This window comes from Lytechinus variegatus, chromosome 7 (assembly GCF_018143015.1).
Source record: "Lytechinus variegatus isolate NC3 chromosome 7, Lvar_3.0, whole genome shotgun sequence".
NCBI lineage: Eukaryota > Metazoa > Echinodermata > Echinoidea > Temnopleuroida > Toxopneustidae > Lytechinus > Lytechinus variegatus.
Window position 1 is genome coordinate 42,654,672 of NC_054746.1, and position 22,438 is coordinate 42,677,109.

Below are 22,438 nucleotides of genomic sequence, written 5' to 3' on the forward strand. Positions count from 1 at the left end.
TTGGATGTAACAGGCTCGTTCATTTAACTATTTTGTTAAAAATAAGCGAAACTTTGAAATGTCATAACTTTCTTATTTTACATCCGATTTTGATGAAATTTTCAGCATTGTGCTTGTCTGATTTTTCTCTATTGATTTAAATCAACATTTTTCTGAGGTGGACTTGACCTTTAACACGGATGAAAGCCAATTCGGTGGATTCACAATACGGTATGCCATCTATCGGTTGCAGTGGACAGGCCAAAATTCGCAATGCATCATGGGAAATATTCAACATCTGCGCATGCTACTGCATGCACGCAATTATTCTGCGCTGGCTGACGCGCCTAGACCAACTTGCATACGCTGTTTACTAGGGTCCAGGAGGTGGGAGAGAAATTTGCCGCATATTTCTTTGTGAAATTTGGATCGCTTTTGGTGAATTCTTCCTCCGCTTTTAAAAACGTTTTCAGTATTGAAGCATCAGTCCCATCACAGTAAACGGGCATTGTGCACTGCCCACGCCTGCACCCAATCTTGACCCCAAAATTAGAAATCTGGCCTATTCGCTGCAACCGATAGATGGTGCACCATATTGTGAATCCACCAAATTATGATGTGTTGATATTCGGTAGTAGACACATATAATTTTCGTAAAATAACTATTATTTTCTTATATCTATCATGACATATTTCTAACAATGAAGCTGAATGAGAAGGAAATTTAAACGGAGCTCATCAATCTTAAAGTTGAAATACTAAATATCAAGTATTAAAACATGTTCATGATCTTGCAGAGAGCGAGAGATAGAGGGGTTGGAGAATAAAGTTTATATAAAATACAATAACATAATATAATAACAAACTTTAGAGTTCTATTTTATTGAACTGGCTTATTTATCATATTTGCTGTCAGTCAATTATAAGCAACAAGTACCTTTCAACAGTTGTCATAATTTAATTTAACAAGTTTTATTAAGGACAAGTGTCTGTTATACTCAACCTGTATATTGTTATTTCTAAGATCAAGGAGTTTGAGACCAGAGTTGTGTCGTAACATTCCACCAATATGGATTGCATCAGAGGGCATCAAACGATTGTCTGCAAGGAATATCTCCCTCAGGGTTGAGTTTGTACGTAAAGCTGACACTGAAATCAAACATATACACGCATACACTTAAATAAATAAAGCCAAATGTTAGCATTTTGATCAATACATGAATTAGTCAATCTATCAATGAATTCACTGATAAACAACAACAAAATGTGTCATTAGTTTCAAAGCGAATAGATATCAACAGAAGTTTGTAAGAACAGAATAGTTTGATATGCTTGTTTTAACCAAAGAGTAAATCATTCACAATGGTGAATACATTATTGCAAATTTCAGTGTCAATTTTTTTATATTGGTAAGCCATCCAAATCAAACAGAGACATATTACAAGATAATCTACATAACATGAATGAAAGAGTAATAGGAAAAGTGGTGATTAAAAATAGTATAAAAAAAACCAAATCAAATCAAATCTACATTAAAGTGAATAATAATACAAAGATACAGCAACTAAACTTTGCAATGTTTACAAAACATTGCTTTGGCCAAATCAATGTTTGTAATATTTATAGTCTACAATATTAAATAAGAAATAACAATTTTCTTCTCCCAGACTTTGATAGATTCCTTACAAAATGTTTCAAATCACCCTTTAATTTTTTTTCATACAATGGATACATCATTCATGTAAATCAATAAAAAGTTGACCATGTCAAATAAAAAAAATTACAAAAAATTAGGATATAAAAACATCATTAGGTTACTCTCTTGCATATCACTGTTTTGGCAAATAGAGCAAAGCTTTAATTTTTCACCTTTTTACTTCAATAATCATACTATCATGTACGTTTAGAACAACTGAATCTCTTGATGGTTTCCCCCTTTAATGTGAAATATAAAGTAGACTTGTATGTATATTTACTGAGTAGAAAGTGTGGTCTGCCAGAAAGGTTACAAGCCTCTAGGTGCAGTGCTGTGATGGAAGAATCAACTCTCATAGCCCTTGACATTGCAGGCATACTATGTTCTGTCCAACAGGTGTTTCTTGCATCAAACGTGTGCAGACAGGGTGTCTAAAACAACAACAAGGACAATCATAGACAACATGCAAAGAAGATATTAAGTGAGGGTGTTGAATCTTTTTTTTTAATTTTGATTTCCAATTGCTACAAAGGGTACAGTAGTTTGTATGGTACAACAGGGATGTAAGGTACTGGTACTCATCATATATTCAGTAAAAAAAACCAAGATATGGGCTCCGTAACACAAAGATTAGCGATCAATCGCTAAATGAACTGGCCAATCAATATCAATGTTACACGCGCATTTGGTTTAAAATACTGACCAGGAACCGATCAGTGCGGTTCTTTCATATTTGCAATCCATCGCAAACCTTTGTGTTACGGAGCTACATGTGAATTATTCATGTGAAATGATTATGTTTATTGTATTTGTACTATCAATAAAATGCAGTCTGCAATACTGACAGGAGCATACGGTAGTACTGAAAAATATATCGCGGAATAGAAAATATCTTTTTGTGATATAATCATATAATGAAAGAAGGTAAAGACCCATTATAATTCATGTGGTGTCTTTAAACCAGATCCCACAATGATTACCACACAGTTGCCCTAAGTCAGTGGGTGAGATAAACATGAGGTGAAATGGAATGAGGATGCTTAATTATGTGCACCTCCAAGACATTAATCAAACCATGTGATATCAGATACATGTAGTTATCTTCACTATGAATACAGTAGATGGAAAACTAAACATTTATATTCAAAGATTTGTTTACATAAATTATCGGGCAGTACTTGTATGCTTGTTACATATTTCATAACAGGTTGATAAAATTTTGGACACAATGATCAAAGATAAAAATAGGCAAATTTATTAATACATGACTAAAATATTACCAGCAGAATCATGCTTAACATGCATACATTTTTTTCATAATAGTACGCTTTCTACAAAAATTTGTTTTAAAATAGCTAATTAGAGAAAAAGAAGAACATCACTAGGCCTTGGGGGATTCAGATTTGAGATACTTATACAATTTGCACATCCATAAATCTTGAATGAGCTTCTAAATTCTAAATGTCTGTCAAATCAATGCTTCAAAATAAGGAATTACTAAAATATGGATAAAATATAAGCAGGCAGTAAAGGCAAGTAAATTAATGACATACTATAATAGCATTAATCAATGTACTCAAATTAAAAATGAAAACAATAAAAACAATCATCAACTCAATTTAATATAGCCTATGCAGGTTCCATGAACAAAGAAGTGCTTCCAGATCTCTCTTAATATCCCATATTCACCCTCATATAATTGAAACAATATTTGGAAATACAAACTTTATTCACATATATTTCCCTTACTTTTCTTTATGGAAATGAGAATAAACAAAAATTAAAGAAACAGTGACGACCGTTATTTGCTATTTTACATTATAATTTAGGTTAAAGTAATTTTACAATAAACTGAGGATGGTGATATACTTACCCTTCTAAGAAGCCTTGAGGCTGCTTGCCAACCTCTGAACCCAATAGATCTATTACTTGCATAGATGAGCTTACACGTAGACTGATAAAACTCTATCATGTCACACATTGCCATGGTAGCCTTAATCAGAAAGGGACAAGACAGGCAAGAAGATGAAGGTATATTATGTACTACATATGTAAGATTCTTAATCATATATTTCTTTCAAGAGAATAACAACATTACCTTGTCATAAAAGAAATGCAACAAGTATACAAAATTACCATGCTTTTTAATAAAGAAATGTGATTTAAAATATCTAATTACATGAATTCAACATTCAAATACTCAAAAATTGCAAAAAATATGTATATTGCATTATAAAACTTAGATGAATCAATTAAAACATTAAAGTTTATTATATACTTTTATAAACAAAATGATACTAAATCCTCAAGTCACACCTTGGGCTTGCATTCAGCTGCAGATTGCCTGAATGCATGCAGTCAAACGCAATACCACTGAATGAAACAAGATGATACAAGGTCAATGCACAGACTAACACAGAGGCCTAGCTTGGATGTTGGAAAAATTTTCAAACACCCACAACTGAATGCAACCAAAATTTCTGAGCAAAGACGCACAAGAATGAGCAACAGCGAGTAGGTTACACAAGGATTAATGCAGCGTAATTGCTTGATTCACCTTGAATTACCTCACTTCAGCCCACATCACCTTGCTTAACTGCGTGCAACTCTGTATGAGCCCCAACAAGCTCATATGCAAAAGTGTGATTGCAACCAAATATTTTGTTGCATAATGCTTTTTCCTGGCACAGCAATACACAGCTCAAAACTCAAAGGTATGAACCAGGTGGGTGTTTCATAAAGCTGTTCGTAAGATAAGAGCGACTTTAAGAACGACTGGTGATCCCTTCTTGTGGAAATATTATATTCATTGGCAATGGTTTAAGCGCGTAAGAAAGGTTCACCAGTCGTTCTTAAAGTCACTCTTAACTAACAAACAGCTTTATGAAACGGCCCCAGGATTAATAATTAAGCCACCACATTAAAATATTTCTTTAACCTAAAGATTTTCTTTTCCAATGTTTTTCTATTCTTCATTAAAATATGCAGACAGAGTTAAATCTTAACTGGATCTCAATAGAGGCGAGATCTAATCTTGTGTCCCACATGCTTTAATAAGGGAAAATCCCTGTTCTGATCCCCCTGTACACGTCAGAGGCTATCTGCAATTATTATCAAGATAGGTATCTTTCCTTCAATGCCCAAGATGATCAATCATTCCAAAAGCTAATCAAATGATACTTTCATCTGTATTTCTTCACATATCTTAAGAGAACCATATATTCATACCTCATCATCCATTGATGTGCCTTCCACATCTATAGTGTTGAACTGGACCCTTTTGAATACCTCCTCTAAAGTCTCCACAGCTTTTAGATCTAGTTTTTCACCTTTAAATATAAAGATTGTGACAATAATGTAGAGGATATGACACTTTATTAACTACAAAGTTCTTTTGATATAAAAATTATGTTCAATAGACTATTATTTCTTTTTAATCTTTAAAAGGGCAATTCTGATAGGAATGGTTAGAATAAAAAAAATAAAAAGCCATGATGAAATGAAATAACAATGCTATCAAAGCAGGTATTATATTCTCTTTCTCCTAAATATAAAAGTGCATGTTACTTTTATATGCCTACTTTTCAATTTTATGTCTTTTACAACATGCATTCTCTTTACTGAGGATAAAACACACACTTACTAGAGCATAGATAATTTGATTTTTTATTGATTTAAATATTACCAGGTTGGATTATGCAATCAATATATTTTTTTCAAATTATGTTATAATTAAAAAGGTTGGAACAATACATCATTTTGGTTTATTTCAATTATACATAGACACTCATTGGAATATAATTCAAATTTAGATATTTCACATAAAAGAACTAAGACATCATTATCACAAACTCAGAATATTAAAAAATAAATCATGAATTTGCCAATACAAAAAAAACCCTTCTATACACTATTTTTTTCCAAATTGCTTCTAGCAAAGTACATTGGTATTTCATCTAATTATGAAAATTGAACTCATTCAGATGTACATAATTTGTACCTGAAAGAACCTATGGAAAGAGATGCTTCAGAGTAGTAAGCTTTAAATTCATGTACTGGGGTATTAACTTCATTTATTAAAAAGCTTTGGATTAATTATGATTTTAAGGCCTCTTATCATATATTCATAAAGCAATCATGAATAAAAATCAAACATTTCTATAAATATGATATAGAACTAGTAGAAAACACAGATGCATCATCATCATCATCCCTATACATACTGTATCTGATTTGATCTGATATAGTTTGTTTTAATTGATCTGTGGCAAAATGACATTTCGCTCTTAAAATCAAAGCAAGGCTCTATAGAAATTATACAAAATACAAAAAAATCAAACAGATTAAAGGTTTATTTTTTTTAATGTAGATGCTGAGTCTGATTAAATCATATGTACCTTATTATGTTAAAGGAGAAGGATTATCGAAATTGACAGTGTGATGGAAACAATATAATCACTTTTCAATACTAATGGACAAATTTTTAACTTTCAAGCACATTTTGCATCAAATTCATTTTTTTCTGAAATACTAAATTTTAAATAAATAAGTTCAAATAAATTACATAAATGGATCACTAACTTCTGTTTATCTTGGACATCAAGGATGTATTTTATTTTGCTTCATTTTTTTTGGGGGGGATATATTCGTCCTGTTGGGTTAAGTTTTAATAACATGATGTCCTCATAATTTATCACAATCATGATGTTATAAGTAAATCAATCATCAATCAAGTTAAATGTTAATTTGCATAAAAATATTATTTTTAATAGATTGCAAACAGCAACAGTAGCTTATTCATCCAACATCGATCGACTAATCCAAATGTATGAAAGAGAGAGTTGGTTAGACTGGCTTGCTAGAAATATGACCCTTAGGCAATAAGAAAGGCTTCATGCAGCATCATGCATGACCCTAAACCAAGTGTGTTATCCCAAAAGTATGGCTTCATATGAGCAATCAATATAGATACATGTATTGAATGGCAAAAAGAATTACCTTGAAGATTGAGACTTTCTGCTCGAACTGTGAAATCCTTCACCGTCTTTAGGAAGAGAGGAGAAAGGCATATGATTAAAGATTCCATCTTATTGATGTGTTCTGTGATAGCATTTCCACATGTACCAGTATCTGATATACAATCCATCCATATTGCCTTGTTTCCAATCAATCATTCTCTTGTCTTTTGGCCTTAAAACAAATATTTAATTTATATATAAAATTGAATAGTTGTGCATAAAAAATTGAAATGAAAATTTTAAAAATAAAATGGCCTTATTTTGTACTACTTTGCCCCCCCCCCCAAAAAAAAAAACAAACAGAAAAATGTGATTCCTAGTGTAATTACTGAAGATAATAAAATACAGCCCACAAAGTTCAATTAACAGATTTTTATAATGGCACATTTCACCGATAAAATGTCTATAGTGTGTACTTAATCTGAGACAGGTTTATTCGAAAACATAAAATTTGACTCAACTACAAATATGATCAAATTCAAATTTTCATATTATCAATATTGAAAAACTATTCCACCGCCGACTAAGTATCCAATTTCAAACAGGTTATGATTACCAACACTTGACATGTAATTATCAATATAATGGTAATTAATAGTGCTTTGATATATTTTGCATGCAAATATTTCCACTACAAACTTTCAGGTGCACGTAATGCATAGTGAGAAGGTAATACTATCATCATTGGTACTGCTTAATCCTCTGGGGTGTGTGGACCTACATAATGTAGTGCAAATATTTGCAGGATATTATTAATACAGAATACCCTCTAAGCATAGAGTTGTCAAAATCTCCATGACATATATACTATGGGTTGACAGACTGTACCAAAATGCAACAATGAAGGGTAGATTTTGTTAGTATTAATAATCATTTATGTGCCCCCTTGAAATATACAAAAAATTATTACTTTTTGATAAATTAATTGTAAATCATGGAAATATCAGGGAATTTAGATTGCATCTTTTCATGAAACATGTGTTACATGATACTTTTCCATTTTATCTTACCATAAATTCAAAACTTTGAAAATGAATTTTAATATTCAGCATTAACAAAATTAATACTGGCTTTGAATAAGGCTCACAAGCACTTCTGTAAAAGTGCTTTGAGAAATTGTTCTGTGATTAGCATTATATCATAGTGCATTATACCTACCGGTATAATATAAACATTTTTCAAAGATACAGCTATTTTTTAGTTTGGTAAAATCTAATCATTCACATCAAATTCAAATTCACACAAGTTCTCACTACTGTATAAGCTGTTATTTTTGTGTACAGAGTTTTTGGCGACTTGCGAGGGTCCCAACAATTTTTGCAGGTTGCCTGTGTGAGAACAATAAAGCCTGTACTTGTGCGTAGGGTGGCTCCATATGAATGATCCTCATTACGTGACTGTAATAACAAGGAGAAGTTAGATGATTTTTTTTACCTGGAGTTGTCGAATGATACTCTGACTTGGTTTGACTTTCATCTGTGCACATCCAGCTTGGTAAGCGGCACAAAGCTCATCAGTGCATGTTTCCTTGGCTATATAGAATCATTCAAAAGGAAAGTCAGAGAGAAGGAAATACAGATTATGGCAGGTAGAAAAGGGAAAAAAGAAAAGTGAAAGAAAAGTGAAAGAAAAGGGAAAAAGAGACAAAATTTCAAATTGAAAATGAAACAGGATATTTACCAAAAACAATTATTTTTATATAATAGGTCAAAAATATAGGCCTACATATTTTGCAAATGATCTTGATATCAATTGCATTGTATGTAACAAGTCCTTTTCCAAACAAGTTCCCCCAAACATACAAAAAGCAGGCAAACATTTATTTTCCTTACATGTATGTTCGCAATTACATACAGAGTCACATAACACACAGGTTAGCAATTAACTTTATGCTTGATTTTCACAATTAATTGTACATTGTAGTCAATCTTCTTCAATGAATGGTAAGCTTTGTGTTACGGGCCCTACATGTAGTAATTTAGAACGTAAGGAAATAACACCTGCAGAATTCGGAACATTTATAAAGAAAAATAATCCATGCAAAGGGAATCTTATTTTTTGTATGTTTGGGGGGAAATTAATGTACATGTACACCTTATAAACAAATGACCATCCTTTTACCTCAGAGAGATACCCTAAACAAGTATTTTTCATGTTTATCCCACAGTAAATATTGCCTCAAATATTCTAAACTTCATAATATGGTTTAGGCCTACAGTGAACATGTATACCATTCTGATATATCCAGGGTTGAAAATATGTACGATACCATTTTATCCGAACATTTTGATACCATTTTTTAATGTACATGCTTACATGTACGCCTACATCTCCGAGCAATGAAAAACAACCCTTCAATGCTTTTGTGTACAAGCATTGGTATCCAACTTGTAATTGCAATGCCTATGACTCCAAAATGAAGGTTCATTATTCAAAAGAAAACAATTGGGATCCATTCTTGTCTTTTGGTAAGGAATACACTATGAACAGGGAAGCACATCCTGAAGTACAAAGCTTCTTTGTGCATGATTTTGTTGATGGCCAATCAATGACAAGGAGTTCAGTAGCTTGTCACAGTTGTCTGATGTATGTACTGAAGTGAAGAAATGCTTCCAAGGTCTTTCAAATACATAGGACCTATATCCATTGGTCTAGTTGGTTGCTTGATAACATTTATATTAGGATGCTTTTATGCACCACCTTTTTACCCTAGAATCATGATTTTGCAGAATCACGATTGCATTTAGTCAAAAGTGAAAATAAACGTCTTTCAAATCACAAACATGAAACACGGAAAAAGGCTGTGTCAACGCAATCACTATTATTACTATTTGCTTTGGCGTCACCTGTGCCTGGGCGGCAAAAAGCGAACTGAATCACCATGACCCGCAGGTCTCTCCTCCCTGTAACTGATTGGGGGGAATGCAGGTGAACCACTACACCAGGGTTTCCCCCTACTCTTATACGAATAGTGCAGTGGGTTCTTAACGTGTAAAGATGGTGACTCTCCTCTACACGGGACCTCCATTTAACGTCCTATCCGAGGGACGGAGTGTTTTCCATTGTAACATAGCCTGCATCTATGAAACATGGTGAGACGTTTACACACAACGCACTGGCTTCAGTCATCCGCCCGGGGTGGACTCGAACCCACTGATCTTTGGTTCGACGGGCAGACGCGTTACCGACTGAGCCAACACCGCTCTCTTGATTTGAATCATGATTCTATGACGTCACTGTGCCGGGCTACTTTCAGTTTGACTCTTGCCAGCTCAAGGCGCGCGCTATGCTCAGTGGATGTGATATGCATGCATTTCTTTGTTAAAATTCTTTGTTGGTCATTGCATCATCCACTGCTTTTCATTTTTTGGGTCATGTCTTTAACTTCAATTCTAGTAAATGAACTAACTTGACAATGATCTCGGTTGTTGTTGAGAGTGTCAATATCAAATTGGATCTACATGTACGCTGAAATTCCCTTTCGAACACCATTTTCAATAAACTGACAAGATGAATAGTAACAAAATGAGGTAGGCTGATGTATAATAGACTGAATTCTGGAAGCAAAAGGTTGATTTTTCGAGAGCCCAAATGTGTGCGAAAAAGTTGCCCTATAGGCTGTACTTGCTTCCTCTGTCAAACTGCGCACTAGTAATGCGCAAGAATTCGAGGAGAAACAGCATTGGAATGAAGGTTGTCTAAAGGCTGATTCTGTGGTACTGTGATTCAAGTTTGCATTTTGAATCATGATTCAAATCAGGATTCTGGCTTGAGGTCGCATAAATGCAGCCTAGGCTATATGTATGCATTCAAGTTTGTTTTAAAAAATGATAGTCAGATATTAAAAACAACCATCAAATAACGTACTAAGTAACAATTACAATCATTAATCAATAAAACATACGTGGTACTTTTACTGGCGCAGATTACAATTTCCCATTTCAATATTATCACATCACAGCAGTGAACCTCACCTGCAATATGGACCCTTGATACAAGATTTACCTACATACGCTACATGTTTGAACATTTAGCTTCATACACAGGCAAGGGATATCCAATAGAGTATCAAGTATGTGAGTCAACAATCAGTAATAATGCTACATACACATGTACACATTCCATCAAATCCCTGCTTTTTTAGCAGAAAATGTATTGGCAAAAAAGGCAATCCCACTATTCCCACACCTATTTATGTTACATAGTATTTCTGTTTCTCATTAATGGGCAATATACATTGTACATGTACATGTATGTATATGCACATAAATAATGCACCTTTTTTAATAACATGCATGATAAACAATATTCTTTACATGTACATGTACAGGGTAGTTAAATCAAAAGAAATGTTAACCAAAAGAAAATGTTCAATCATCCTGACATTGTGTTTTATTTATATTTCTTTTTAGTACTATAAGAAAATGGGCAATCACCACTATGTAAATGTATCAATGAAAAATTATCATGTCGTACATATACCTACACAGTATGGAAAGGTTACACACACAAAATAAAAAAAAAAACACTGGGATGTCACAGCTGATGGACTTCTTGGCAAGATAGTTCCATCATTCCCCAATTACAGGTGAGCTACATATAGCTTTACCAGACTGTATTAAGGCATGCAAGTCACCTAGGTACATACATGTACACATATTTGAAACTACAGTATTATACATGTAGGCCTATTACCGGTAATCCTCCTAAGAATCATGATAAGAGTACTGGGCCAGCAGACTGGTTGGCTGGCTATGTGTTTATGGGATCAGGTGATTGCATACATACTGTACAGCTTTTGTGATTAAAAAAAAAGCTGATAGGGGCATCAAATTGAGCTCTATCAGTATTCTACCTTGGGAAATCTTCCACATCAACATACAATACACCTAATCACAACCCTCTATGCACCAGGTCAAGTGAGAGTAAAAGCTCTATACAGTAAAAGAGCAGCTGGGGACAAATTTGTGTGTGCAGTTTCACTTCATATACATGTATTTAAAAAAGTCTAAAATATTATAGCCCTGGGGGATGCAGAAGCATACTAAAATGCAAGTACAATCCTTCAAATAGTAAGGAACCTCCCGGACATCAAAATGGTTTTATTTTTTTTTAAATGTATCAATGAACCTTTGGTGTAAACCCATTAAAGGTCAAGTCCACCTCTGAAAAATGTTGATTTGAATCAATAGAGAAAAATCAGACAAGCACAATGCTGAAAATTTCATCAAAATCGGATGTAAAATAAGAAAGTTATGACATTTCAAAGTTTTGCTTTATTTTTAATAAAATAGTTATATGAATGAGCTAGTTACATATAAATGAGAGAGTTGATGATGTCACTCACTCACTATTTCTTGTTTTTATTGTTTGAATTATACAATATTCCAATTTTTACGAATTTGATGATTAGGACCTCCTTGCCTGAAGCACAAAAAGGTTAAAATAATGGAATTCCACGTGTTCAAGGAGGAATGAAACTTCATTTCACATGACAATGACGAGAAAATAAAAATATTTCATATTTCATATAATGAAATACAAAAGAAATAGGGAGTGATGTCATCAGTTCCTCATTTGCATACCGACCGAGATGTGCATATACAAAATTCCATGATGATGATACTGTGCATTGTATAATGTAGGCCTACATGTACAAAGAAGCTGTTCACATACTGTGACACCACAGAATGAAAAACTGAAACATCTATCATCTGAAAAATCTTAATGAAATTTCTTAAGTCGTGCTTCCTTTCATTTTCTGAATTTAAAATATATATAAAATTATATCTGGTGAACTTGCTCTTTAAAACTGTGAAAGAGCCCCAATTTTATGAGACTGGGATTTATTTGTCACTTACATGTACTTTTGCCAAGCATTCCTGGTAGTCAATGATGCCAATGCCATAGAAGTACATGTAATGATATTTATAAAAGCAAATATGATAGAACTGGTAAGATAACAGGGCTTCGAAAGATCTTCCATCACAATAATATACATGTACCCAAAGGAAATTAACAAAAGATAATGAAGATCTACAAAACCTTCATTCATATGGATATGCAGTACATCCATGTACATACAAACACACGTACATGTAGTTGGTAGACCTGTTACTACTAGTACTCCCCTTGAAATTTGTCTTGATTCAGGAGGCGATGACTCATGGTGTCCACTTAAATAATGGTGTATCTTGAGTTTGTTCAGTCTTCATTGGCCTGCTGCCTTTCCACATTGCAATTGTAAAATTTCATTTGTCAAAACAAACCAAAAATATCAAAAGCAATGCCAATTACCTATTCATAGACAATTAAACTGACTCATGAAAGTAGACATGCATAGGCCTAACCATTTTCTATTTCAGTAGATCTAATTTCTGATAAACTTCTTGCCCTAAAATACATGTATTATAGTGTGGTAATCAGCATTACGTACTTCAAAAGAACTTTGTTGAACAAGTAGTGATGCAGGTACATGTACATGTAGCTGCTATAAATGCCTAATGTACATACATGGGGTTGCCATTGATTTTAGTCTTACGTGTATTTGGCAATGGAGTAGGTCTCTAATTGTTCATGATCATTTCTTTTTCTTTGAACTAAAATGCAGAATCAGCCTACACTACAAGCCTAGATAAGCCAAATGCATGTTGCTGAAACTGCATTCCTTCCACAATATCAATGTTGTAACAGTTGGTGGTTGTCATTGAACGTTGATATTTTGTTAACATGTACATGTATGATGTGATGAGAAATGAAAACAAGTCTGTGTGCATGCATGTGGGGTAAATCTAAACGGCCATTACCCTATATGTAGGGCAGAAATGAAGTAACATTGACAGGATACAGTAATACTGTACATGTACACAGTGCACATGATGCAATCAATTGAAGGATAGGCTTATACTGCAATTGGAACTACGTATACATATTCAAGTTCATAATTAGAACTGGAAACCAGTCTCACATGTACACATATGAATTTTAAAGAAAAAACAAAATCACGAAGTTATTCATTTCGTGATGTAGGCCTACATGTACACGTACATGGAAATGCATTTACATTTATAAATTGACATTGTTACGGTGTACATATTGCCATAAATGTACATTTTCAAAACATATGAACTACTGTACATGACCCCTATAAAGGTCTACATGTAGGCCTACATGTGCAATCATCTACACATATCCCAGGGGGGGGGGTCAGTCAAATATATTGCTGTACACACGCATGCCCCAAAAAAACGTGTTTAAGGGGGTGTTTTTTCAGTTTTGGACGAGGTCCACCATGGACTCGTTAAGGGTATCAAAAACACAGATTTTCAAGAAAAAGAGTGGTTTTGAAAAACTAGTCAATGGTCAATCGCGGGGTCAAACGTATTTAGGATGTTTTTTCCCCAAAGCTTTTTTTTTTTAAAAGACTAGCCAAACACGTGCTTAGGGTGTTTTTTTCCCCAAGCTTTTTCAATGAGGTCATATTTCTGGCGACAACTTGTTTAGGGGCCAAAATGTGTAAATAAAGCCCGCGAAAAACTTGTTTAGGGGGTTATTTTGCACACAGAGAAAAACTTGTTTAGGGGGTGTTTGAAAATTCCTTGGTCACGCGTGTGTACAGCAATATATTTGACTGGCCCCCCCCCCCCGACACATATACCGTATGCCGATTTCTATTTTTTACGAAGAAATTCGTAATTTACGAGTCAATTATTCTGGATTTGAAAAAAATTGAAAATATATCAAAAATTCAAGGTGTGGCATACAAATGATGATATTACTCAGTTACTGATGGCTAAGTATACAGTGGTTGATATATGATCCACTCTGTCAAACCCATTAGGGCTAAGGTGGTTACTTCACTTGATCTGTCACTTCGTATCAGGTAACTGCTTGTACATGTACATGTAAATTTGGTCACTATAAGACATGCTTCTGGCTATCTCATCTCACACCATTCCCAGGCCAAAGGAGTCTTTGATTATCACAATGTAATTTTTAATGCAATGGAAGACCAAAACTTCATCTCAAGTATTATAATCTGGCAATTATAGGCCTACATGTATAATGTACTGTAGTAATGATGCATTTTGATTCATGTACATGTACATTGTAGCTTCAAGTACATGGCTAATTAATCTGAGGTAGACATTTCCTAGAAATAATCAAGCACCTCATGAATGCAGCCTTTCGTGCATCATTCTCTACACTATTCATTTAAAAAATCCTTTTTGAACCATGAAACCAAAAAATTAAAATACAATGCATTAGACAATAAACCTAGATTTATGTACATGTAAAGCTGGGTTGCACTTCTTGATGAAATGATACAGTGCACATTCATACACCTACATGCTACATGTACATAGAGCTGGGAGGGTACATGTATGTAGCTGCTAGTACATGTATATATAGTCCCGGGCTCACCTTTTTCAGTATAATAATATAGAGTGTTTTAGCCATACATTAAAAACACAACTTTATTTTGGTCTGCATAAATTGCCTGAGCAGTAACAGAGCGTATCCTTAAATGAGTGAAATCAGACAAATATCCCATAGGCTCCTGTTCAAAATTTACCGTTCAGTTAAATGAGACCATCAACAGTCTCGTGTGCATGCACGAATGCGTGAAATATACAACGCGTACAACAATAAAGTAATACGATGCATAGCATAGATCATGATGACGTCATAATGAACTACATGTACATGCAAGTCGCATGTCACTGACCAAATTTGATCCTAACGTGATGATGCCATAATGTGTAAGTGAAATGACTTGTTAAATTTCTCCCTCTTTTTGGGGGGGGTTGTATACATTGTAGATGATATTGCATGGCTTTATTTCATGAAATACCAGAAATATTCCACTCGTTAGGGCCAACATTCCACTCATCTGCAATTTGTGGAATATTTTCCCCACACTCTTGGAATATTTTATGGTATTCCATTCTGAGCCATCCCATGTAATATAATTGTTAATGCCTATCTCTAATTGTGATTTTGTTATGTTCAGCACTGAAAAATCACTGAACGTGATTAACACAATAAAAATAAATCTTGTATGTTTTACTCCAAGATTAATATTTATACTGACTTTCATGAGTACTGGCTACAAACTGAAAAATACAGAATATCTAAGGGGGTGTTGTAATGTTGTAACCCCAACCGTACCGTCCCGCATAATCCAATAGCTTGCAAGCGGGACCCGCTGACCTGTCGGGTTTAATAATAATCCGCTTTTATATAGCGCTTAATCCATCGGAACGACGTTTCTAAGCGCTTTACAGATATATTATTACCCCGGTCATCGGATTCAATCAGTCATTCCCGCACACAATGTGTGCACATCCTCCACTCCCTGGGGAGTATTCCAGTCAGTCGCCTGTGAGGCGCACACAATACTGTTTTTAACCCGCAAATCAATTATCTTTGAAAAATGAAAATTATTATTTCTGCAATCCCCACACAATACAGGCTCAAATCAGGAAAATATATGCCAACTACTAACCTAGCCTAGAGTGAATTTACTTACAATTTGCAAATTCGCCTTTTATTCCGGAGAGAAAATGTTTTTGGGCGTGACTTTGTACCATGAAATGGGTCCGCTCTGATCTCGAAATTGAAAGCATTATGCAATTAACTCCTCGGATCGGAGTCGCAGCTCAGCGCACACTAGCTAGCCCAGGCTGCCCAGCAAAGATCGGCAATGTTGTTTTTCAGTCCAGGTCAGTCGACACAGCGACCCACAACAATCATAGTTACAATATTCAATTCTATGGGACATCGTCTCCATGTATAAAGTAATCAAAATTGAAATAAATACCTGGATAATGATATAATCAATTCTTTCTTCTTGTGTATCTCCAATATTATTTCCTTCTGTTTTTGTATTTCTCCCAATTCTTTGTAAACTAATACAAACGTGCACGAGGGCGCCCATAAACTTACGTAAACAGCTCGTGTTAACTACCGCTTTGAAAGAGCAACTCGATGTATTATGTCAAACTGTCTCAGTCCTGTTCACTGTTCACAAGACAAAAATACAACAGCATTTTTTAAAGGAAATATATACGTCTCTAAAAGAATCCGCCACGTAAAAAGCACATGATCCTAACTCAATTTAGTGTTAATGTGTTTATTATGCGTCGTTACTTCTCCCTTTTTTTCTTATGACAGTCTGCGAGTTTGAGAATGAACTTGGCCCGGCTAACCCATACCACAACGGGAGCGGGTTGCAACATTAGGGTGTTGCAAGAAAATATTTGCGATCAATTGCAAATATTCTGTTGCAATTTTACAACTGATAGATCAATATTAGTTAAAGCAAATAAGAATAAACTTCTTGTTTCAAGGAGCAGATTAGCAATCAATCACTAATTTGCAATTAACTGCAAGACATACAGTGTATGAATGATTTAGGGACCAGATATAGACTTGCAATTGATCGCATATTTCTTGCAACACCCCATTACACTAAACACATCTTTGCCTCAAACCAATTTTATCTACAGCTATCTATCTATCCATCTATCTATCTATCTATCTATCTACATGTATCTATGATCTATCTATCTACATTGTATCTACATCTATCTATCTATCTATCTATCTACATGTATCTATCTATCCATCTATCTATCTACATGTACATCTATCTATCTATCTATCTTTAGATCTTTAAATCTATCTATCTATCTATCATAATTTTATGAGAATTAGCTGAAATTTGATGAAGTAGTTTGAACTGCAAGATTTTTACCTTAGTTTTGCTAATATACTGTTACCATGGCAATACACTTTCTGAAACACAAAAAAATATGCCCTCCACATCTTTACATGTACCTCAAGACCAATGTATGCACCCCAAATTTCATGAGAATTGGTTGAAAACTGAGGAATTAATTCAAACTGCAAGATTTTTACCTAATTTTCGCCATATAATGTTGCTCCATGGCAACATGATTTCTGACGAACACAAAATATATGTCTTGCACATCTTTACTCCATGATCAATTTTTGCACCAAAATTTCATGAGAATTGGTTATAAATTTAAACTGAGGAAGCAGTCCGATGCACAAGATTTGCAATGGGCTGACAGCCCGCTTATTCTTTTATACCCTTTAAAGTTTCAAAATCCATTTGGCGTGAGTATAAAAAGCTACAAATGTACAATACCTTTCGCCTCTGAATATTAGCAGCTGCAATAAATTTTTCTCTATTTTGAGTATTTTCCCCTATAGATGTTTATTTTTTCTAAATATTTGTATTTTACATACATGTAGTTTCTAGCTTTCTTAGAAACAGTATCCATAATCAAATTTCATCAAAATCTGATGCAAAAAAGAAATTAGAATTTTAAGTTTCACTCATTTTCAAAAGACAGTTATTTGTCCAGTATATATATACATATATGGAACATTGTATGTGCACATGATCACATTCTGGTTGGTATGCAAATGAGGGAACTGATGATGTCACTCACTGTTTCTTTTCATTATTAGATGAAATATCTTAATTTTTTCCTCAACATCATGGGAAAAAGGGTTTGATTCCTCATTTGAAAGACGAGTCCACCCCAACAAACAGTTATTAATTTGAATAAAAGGAGAAAAATCCAACAAGCATAACACCAAAAATTTCATAAAATAAGGTTACGGTTTAACAAGTTTTACTTAATTTCACAAAACAGTAATATATGCACATCAAGGCCGGCATGCAAATGAGCAGACTGATAAAGTCACCCATTCACTATTTCTTTTGTATTTTATTGAAATATGAAAAATTGTAATTTTCTCCTGTCATGTGAAACAAAATTGAATCCCTCCCTGAACATGTGGAATTACCATTATCACTTCAAAGTCAAGTTGGTCCTTATTATCAAATCTGTTAAAATTGAAATATTGTATAATTCAAATAATTAAAAAAAAGAAATAGTGAGGGACATCATAGACTCTCTCATTTGCATATCATGGAGTTGTACATATAATAGTTTTGTGAAAAATAAGCAAAAATTTAAAATGACATAACTTTCTTATTTTACATCTGATTTTGATGAAATCTACATCATTATGCTGGTTTGATTTTACTCTGATTTATTAAAATCAAAACTTGTCCTTTAATATGTGGGATTACCTTAGATTGTGATGCAAGAATAAAGGTGAGACTTCCATATTGTCATATCTTTAAATAACAAAAATAAAGAAATAGTGTAAAACACTGCCACTCTCACTCTCTCATTTGCATTATAATCAAAGTTGTGCATACATGTATTTAAAACTGCAAAAGTTTGTGAAAATAAGCGAAAATTTAGAACGTCATAACTAGTCCCAGACATAACTTTCTTATTTCACTTAGGAATTTGATCATTTGTATTTGCTTTATGCTCGATTAATTATTTTCTATGTTGGGGTAGACTTGCCCTTTATGGAATAGCCAATGTTCTGCTGGCCATTGGGAGGGAAAACCTTGTATCTACAAATGATAAAAGTTGAGCTAGATTTACATCCATCACTGTACTCTGCCATGTGTGTTCTGTACAAATCTGTGAACATACATGTAGCACTAGCAGACTATACTGAAGAAGATTACCTCTCAGGGGAATCCAACCCAAATAAAATTTGAGTTTAGAGGAAAAGAATAAACCTACATTTGTAAATCATTTCCATTCCCTGAAAGGACATGTATGACATGTTACAAGACTAAAAAAAAAATCTCACCATTAATCCATGGATTGGGTGGCTCATACTCGCTTGTAACAAGACTCCCTTCAGGAAATCGGACCCTTCGTCCTGATCCCTTTTTTCCTGGGGCTGGACTCACTGTTGTACCATCTTGCAAACCTTCCCTATCTGACTGGCAAGCTTCTCCTGTAACAGTCTTGTCACATGTCTCTGCAGCATGATCCACTCTTGCAGGAGGCATCTCCGTTTCTGATAAAGGATGTTCACTTGTGACTCTACCTGCACTGCTCCCTTCTTTAAACGGAAGTGGTACGACTGTCTGTGCATCAGAACCCCCTGCTAAATCCTCAGAAGACACAATACTGTCCATTTTACTAGTCTTTTGGCAGCAGGCAACCGGCCACTGGTTCAAAAGCTTAGTCTTGATATCTTAGAAATAAGTACTTCCTCTCATTTCAATCAAACATAGTTCTACTTCTAGAGCTGTGTATCCTAGAGCTATAATTGGTGTTTGAAACTTCATGAACCTTGCATTGTCTGAAACTTAGTCAGCGACTCAGCAGACAACTGTCAAGACTGTTGGAGTATTGACGTTGTTGTGTACCGTGTCACCAGCTACTGTACTCGGTAACATAGACGCAGACAGTACGCCGTAATAGACGCAGACGGTTAAACTCGGCTCAGTCAGACTTTCATTCAGCAAGCTACTCAGAAGTCAGAGTCAAAGCATACAGTGTACCATACAAATAGTGAGTCAACAAGCAAAGCTTCCGAAGACTTCACTAGGGCCCCAAAGTCAAAATAAGTCAGATCCAATCTAAGTCTATGCATCACAGACATGTCTATAATTTACAATTGCCATGAATTGGCTTTCCTAAATTCCTTTTTTGTAATTATATCAAAATTCAAATTAGCTTTGTTAGTTTGCTCAGATTCAGATCCTGTCTTGCGAATATTTTCTGACTGAATTCCCTACTGCCACAGGTAAATCTAATTCTGAGCTATAAATTACTTGTTATATTAGAACAGTGAACAAGATTATCAATTGTCGACATGATAAACAACCAGTAGGCCTAATTTAAAACAGAGACTGGAGTCAGATCAGTAACGACGACGAGTGACGTTTTGAAGTTAGAAGAAAAGGTGAAAAGTCTAGAAATTCTGCATGTTCTGGCAGTCAATCTACACTGGCAGTCAATCTACACGGCCAGTGAAGCTTAGCTGATTTTTTGTGGCAGTACGGTACTGTCAGTAATTGGATTTGGAACTTTGGCCCTTTAAAGTTTCTCAATGTCGATCGGCTCCGCGGTAGACACAATCCGGCCACACGCACAGGGAACACATACCGTATTATGTAACGGTATACCGGTAGGCCCAACGTTAGCAGGTACGTACACAGGTGATCGTAAGGCCGAGGTCCTCGCCTCGGGAAGTAGGCGGCGTCTACGGTCTGGGGTGTCCGCTGAGTGTCAGGTCCATCCCAAGGCAAGGCAGCAGCAGAGTTGAATTCAGGCTGGCGTTCAGAATTCGGACAGGCACTCCACCCGCTACGCCGCCGTTAGAATTAAAAGTCTAACGTTAGCATTGAACTCAATTTCAAGGGACCTCGGCATGCCGGGACCTCTACTCTAGTCTAGGCTAGTTAAAGTTTAACGTAAATTTTCTGTAAATACCACGCCTATAGATCTAGAAATGTCAGACTAACTCCTTATTGCTCCCTCTTCTCTTCTCAACGCAGTTAATTACGGTAAATGGAGAAATTTGTCCCGGTCTTTTTCCTAAACTTTTGATCGGTCTCATGATTTTTCAAAGTGGATAAGCCTGCTACGACTTATTATATTTGAGTAAGAACGACTGCAACAGCTTTCAAGACTAAGCCATATTTTCGCTGAGTTAGCTATATTATACATTATCTACAAAGTTTTGTTGAACCCGGAACCAGCAAATCAACTGGCGCGCTCGCCGTTTTTATTTTTGAAAGTACGAGTGTCTTACGATAACGGGCGTAGATTTGCCCCGAAACTCTGGGTACGTTTACCTTCAAGTCGCGCCGGAGAAGTACGACTGTACGGTACTCGTGTGGCGTGGCAAACAAACAGATCAAATCAAAGGCATAAAAAACAGAAACAACCGGCGTCATATTCTTTTGAAATTTGATGAGCGAGCATAAGTCGAGGTGTTGTTAACCTTTAGGGTACAACCTGAACCAGGCCGAGATCAACGCCACGGCCGGTAAGACATCAACCATTGTAAGATGAATTAAAGATTAAAAAAGTAAACCTTTTTTGGCTTTAGTTGAATTGAAGTTGAAGAATTATTTTTGCAGGTCAAATCAGACCTAAGTAACGTTATTGTATGATGGTGGGCCCCAAGTCTGCGCACCTAACGATTTGAGTTAAAAAGTGAATTTCTTTTTATTTCACAAAATCTTTCAGTTGATAATGTTGATCCTTACAAGTTACATCATAATGAGTTAGTGTGCCAAATATCTCATAAAAAATTGAAAGAAATATATGATTTTCCTTGAAAAAACCTCGGGCTGTCATTTTCAGATTGAAATAAAAATGGTACCCCATGTCTGCGCACTCATTCACTTTACACACGATCATGACGATTCAGGGATTTTGTTGAGAAAGGCCACATTTTGAGGCTGTCGCACGAAATGCCCTAATTAAATTCATTATTTTACCATCATTTTGAGTCAGATTTTTTTATGAATACCTGTCTATGTATTGCATGTGTAAAGTTCGTGCTCGTTGCGTATCTTCTTTTACTAGAATCGCGCAGATACGCTGGTGCGCAGACTTGGGAGACCGCGCAGACATGGGGGAACTGACCATACACATTAAAGTTCATACCAGAATGAGTGGCCTGGATCTAACTTTGTTCCTCAACACCTGGACAAGTTAACATTAGTTTAATTAGTCATAAGTTTATCCACCAACCAGAGTTATACTCATTTCATAAACCCAATTAAAAATTGCAGATATCCGCATAATTTGGTCGTAAAATTGGAGCAGGACCAGAGTTATCCGCATTATTTCAGTGCTGCAATTATCTGCAT

The 22,438-nt window shown here is 35.0% G+C and overlaps 2 protein-coding genes across 6 annotated transcripts in view; one reads left to right on the plus strand and one right to left on the minus strand.

The window, feature by feature from the left end:
* Positions 1–20,556, minus strand: part of LOC121419365 (protein phosphatase 1 regulatory subunit 37-like) — a 36,267-nt gene extending 15,711 nt beyond the window's left edge. Inside the window, exons 1-7 of the mRNA XM_041613793.1 lie at positions 19,411–20,556; positions 8,128–8,225; positions 6,674–6,719; positions 4,904–5,004; positions 3,549–3,668; positions 1,956–2,106; positions 983–1,128 (exon numbers count right to left, since the gene is read on the minus strand). Of these exons, the coding sequence (XP_041469727.1) occupies positions 983–1,128; positions 1,956–2,106; positions 3,549–3,668; positions 4,904–5,004; positions 6,674–6,719; positions 8,128–8,225; positions 19,411–19,744 (996 nt within the window). The 5' untranslated portion in view covers positions 19,745–20,556. The remainder of the gene's footprint in view (positions 1–982; positions 1,129–1,955; positions 2,107–3,548; positions 3,669–4,903; positions 5,005–6,673; positions 6,720–8,127; positions 8,226–19,410) is intronic.
* Positions 20,557–21,290: 734 nt separating this feature from the next.
* Positions 21,291–22,438, plus strand: part of LOC121419366 (serine/threonine-protein kinase VRK1-like) — a 33,352-nt gene continuing 32,204 nt past the window's right edge. For 2 of the 5 annotated variants that reach the window (XM_041613797.1, XM_041613796.1), the window contains exon 1: positions 21,294–21,606. The gene's annotated coding sequence lies outside the window, so the exon portion shown is untranslated. Of the gene's footprint in view, positions 21,624–22,438 lie in introns of all 5 variants that reach the window. The other 3 variants (XM_041613799.1, XM_041613795.1, XM_041613794.1) reach the window with 3 other exon arrangements.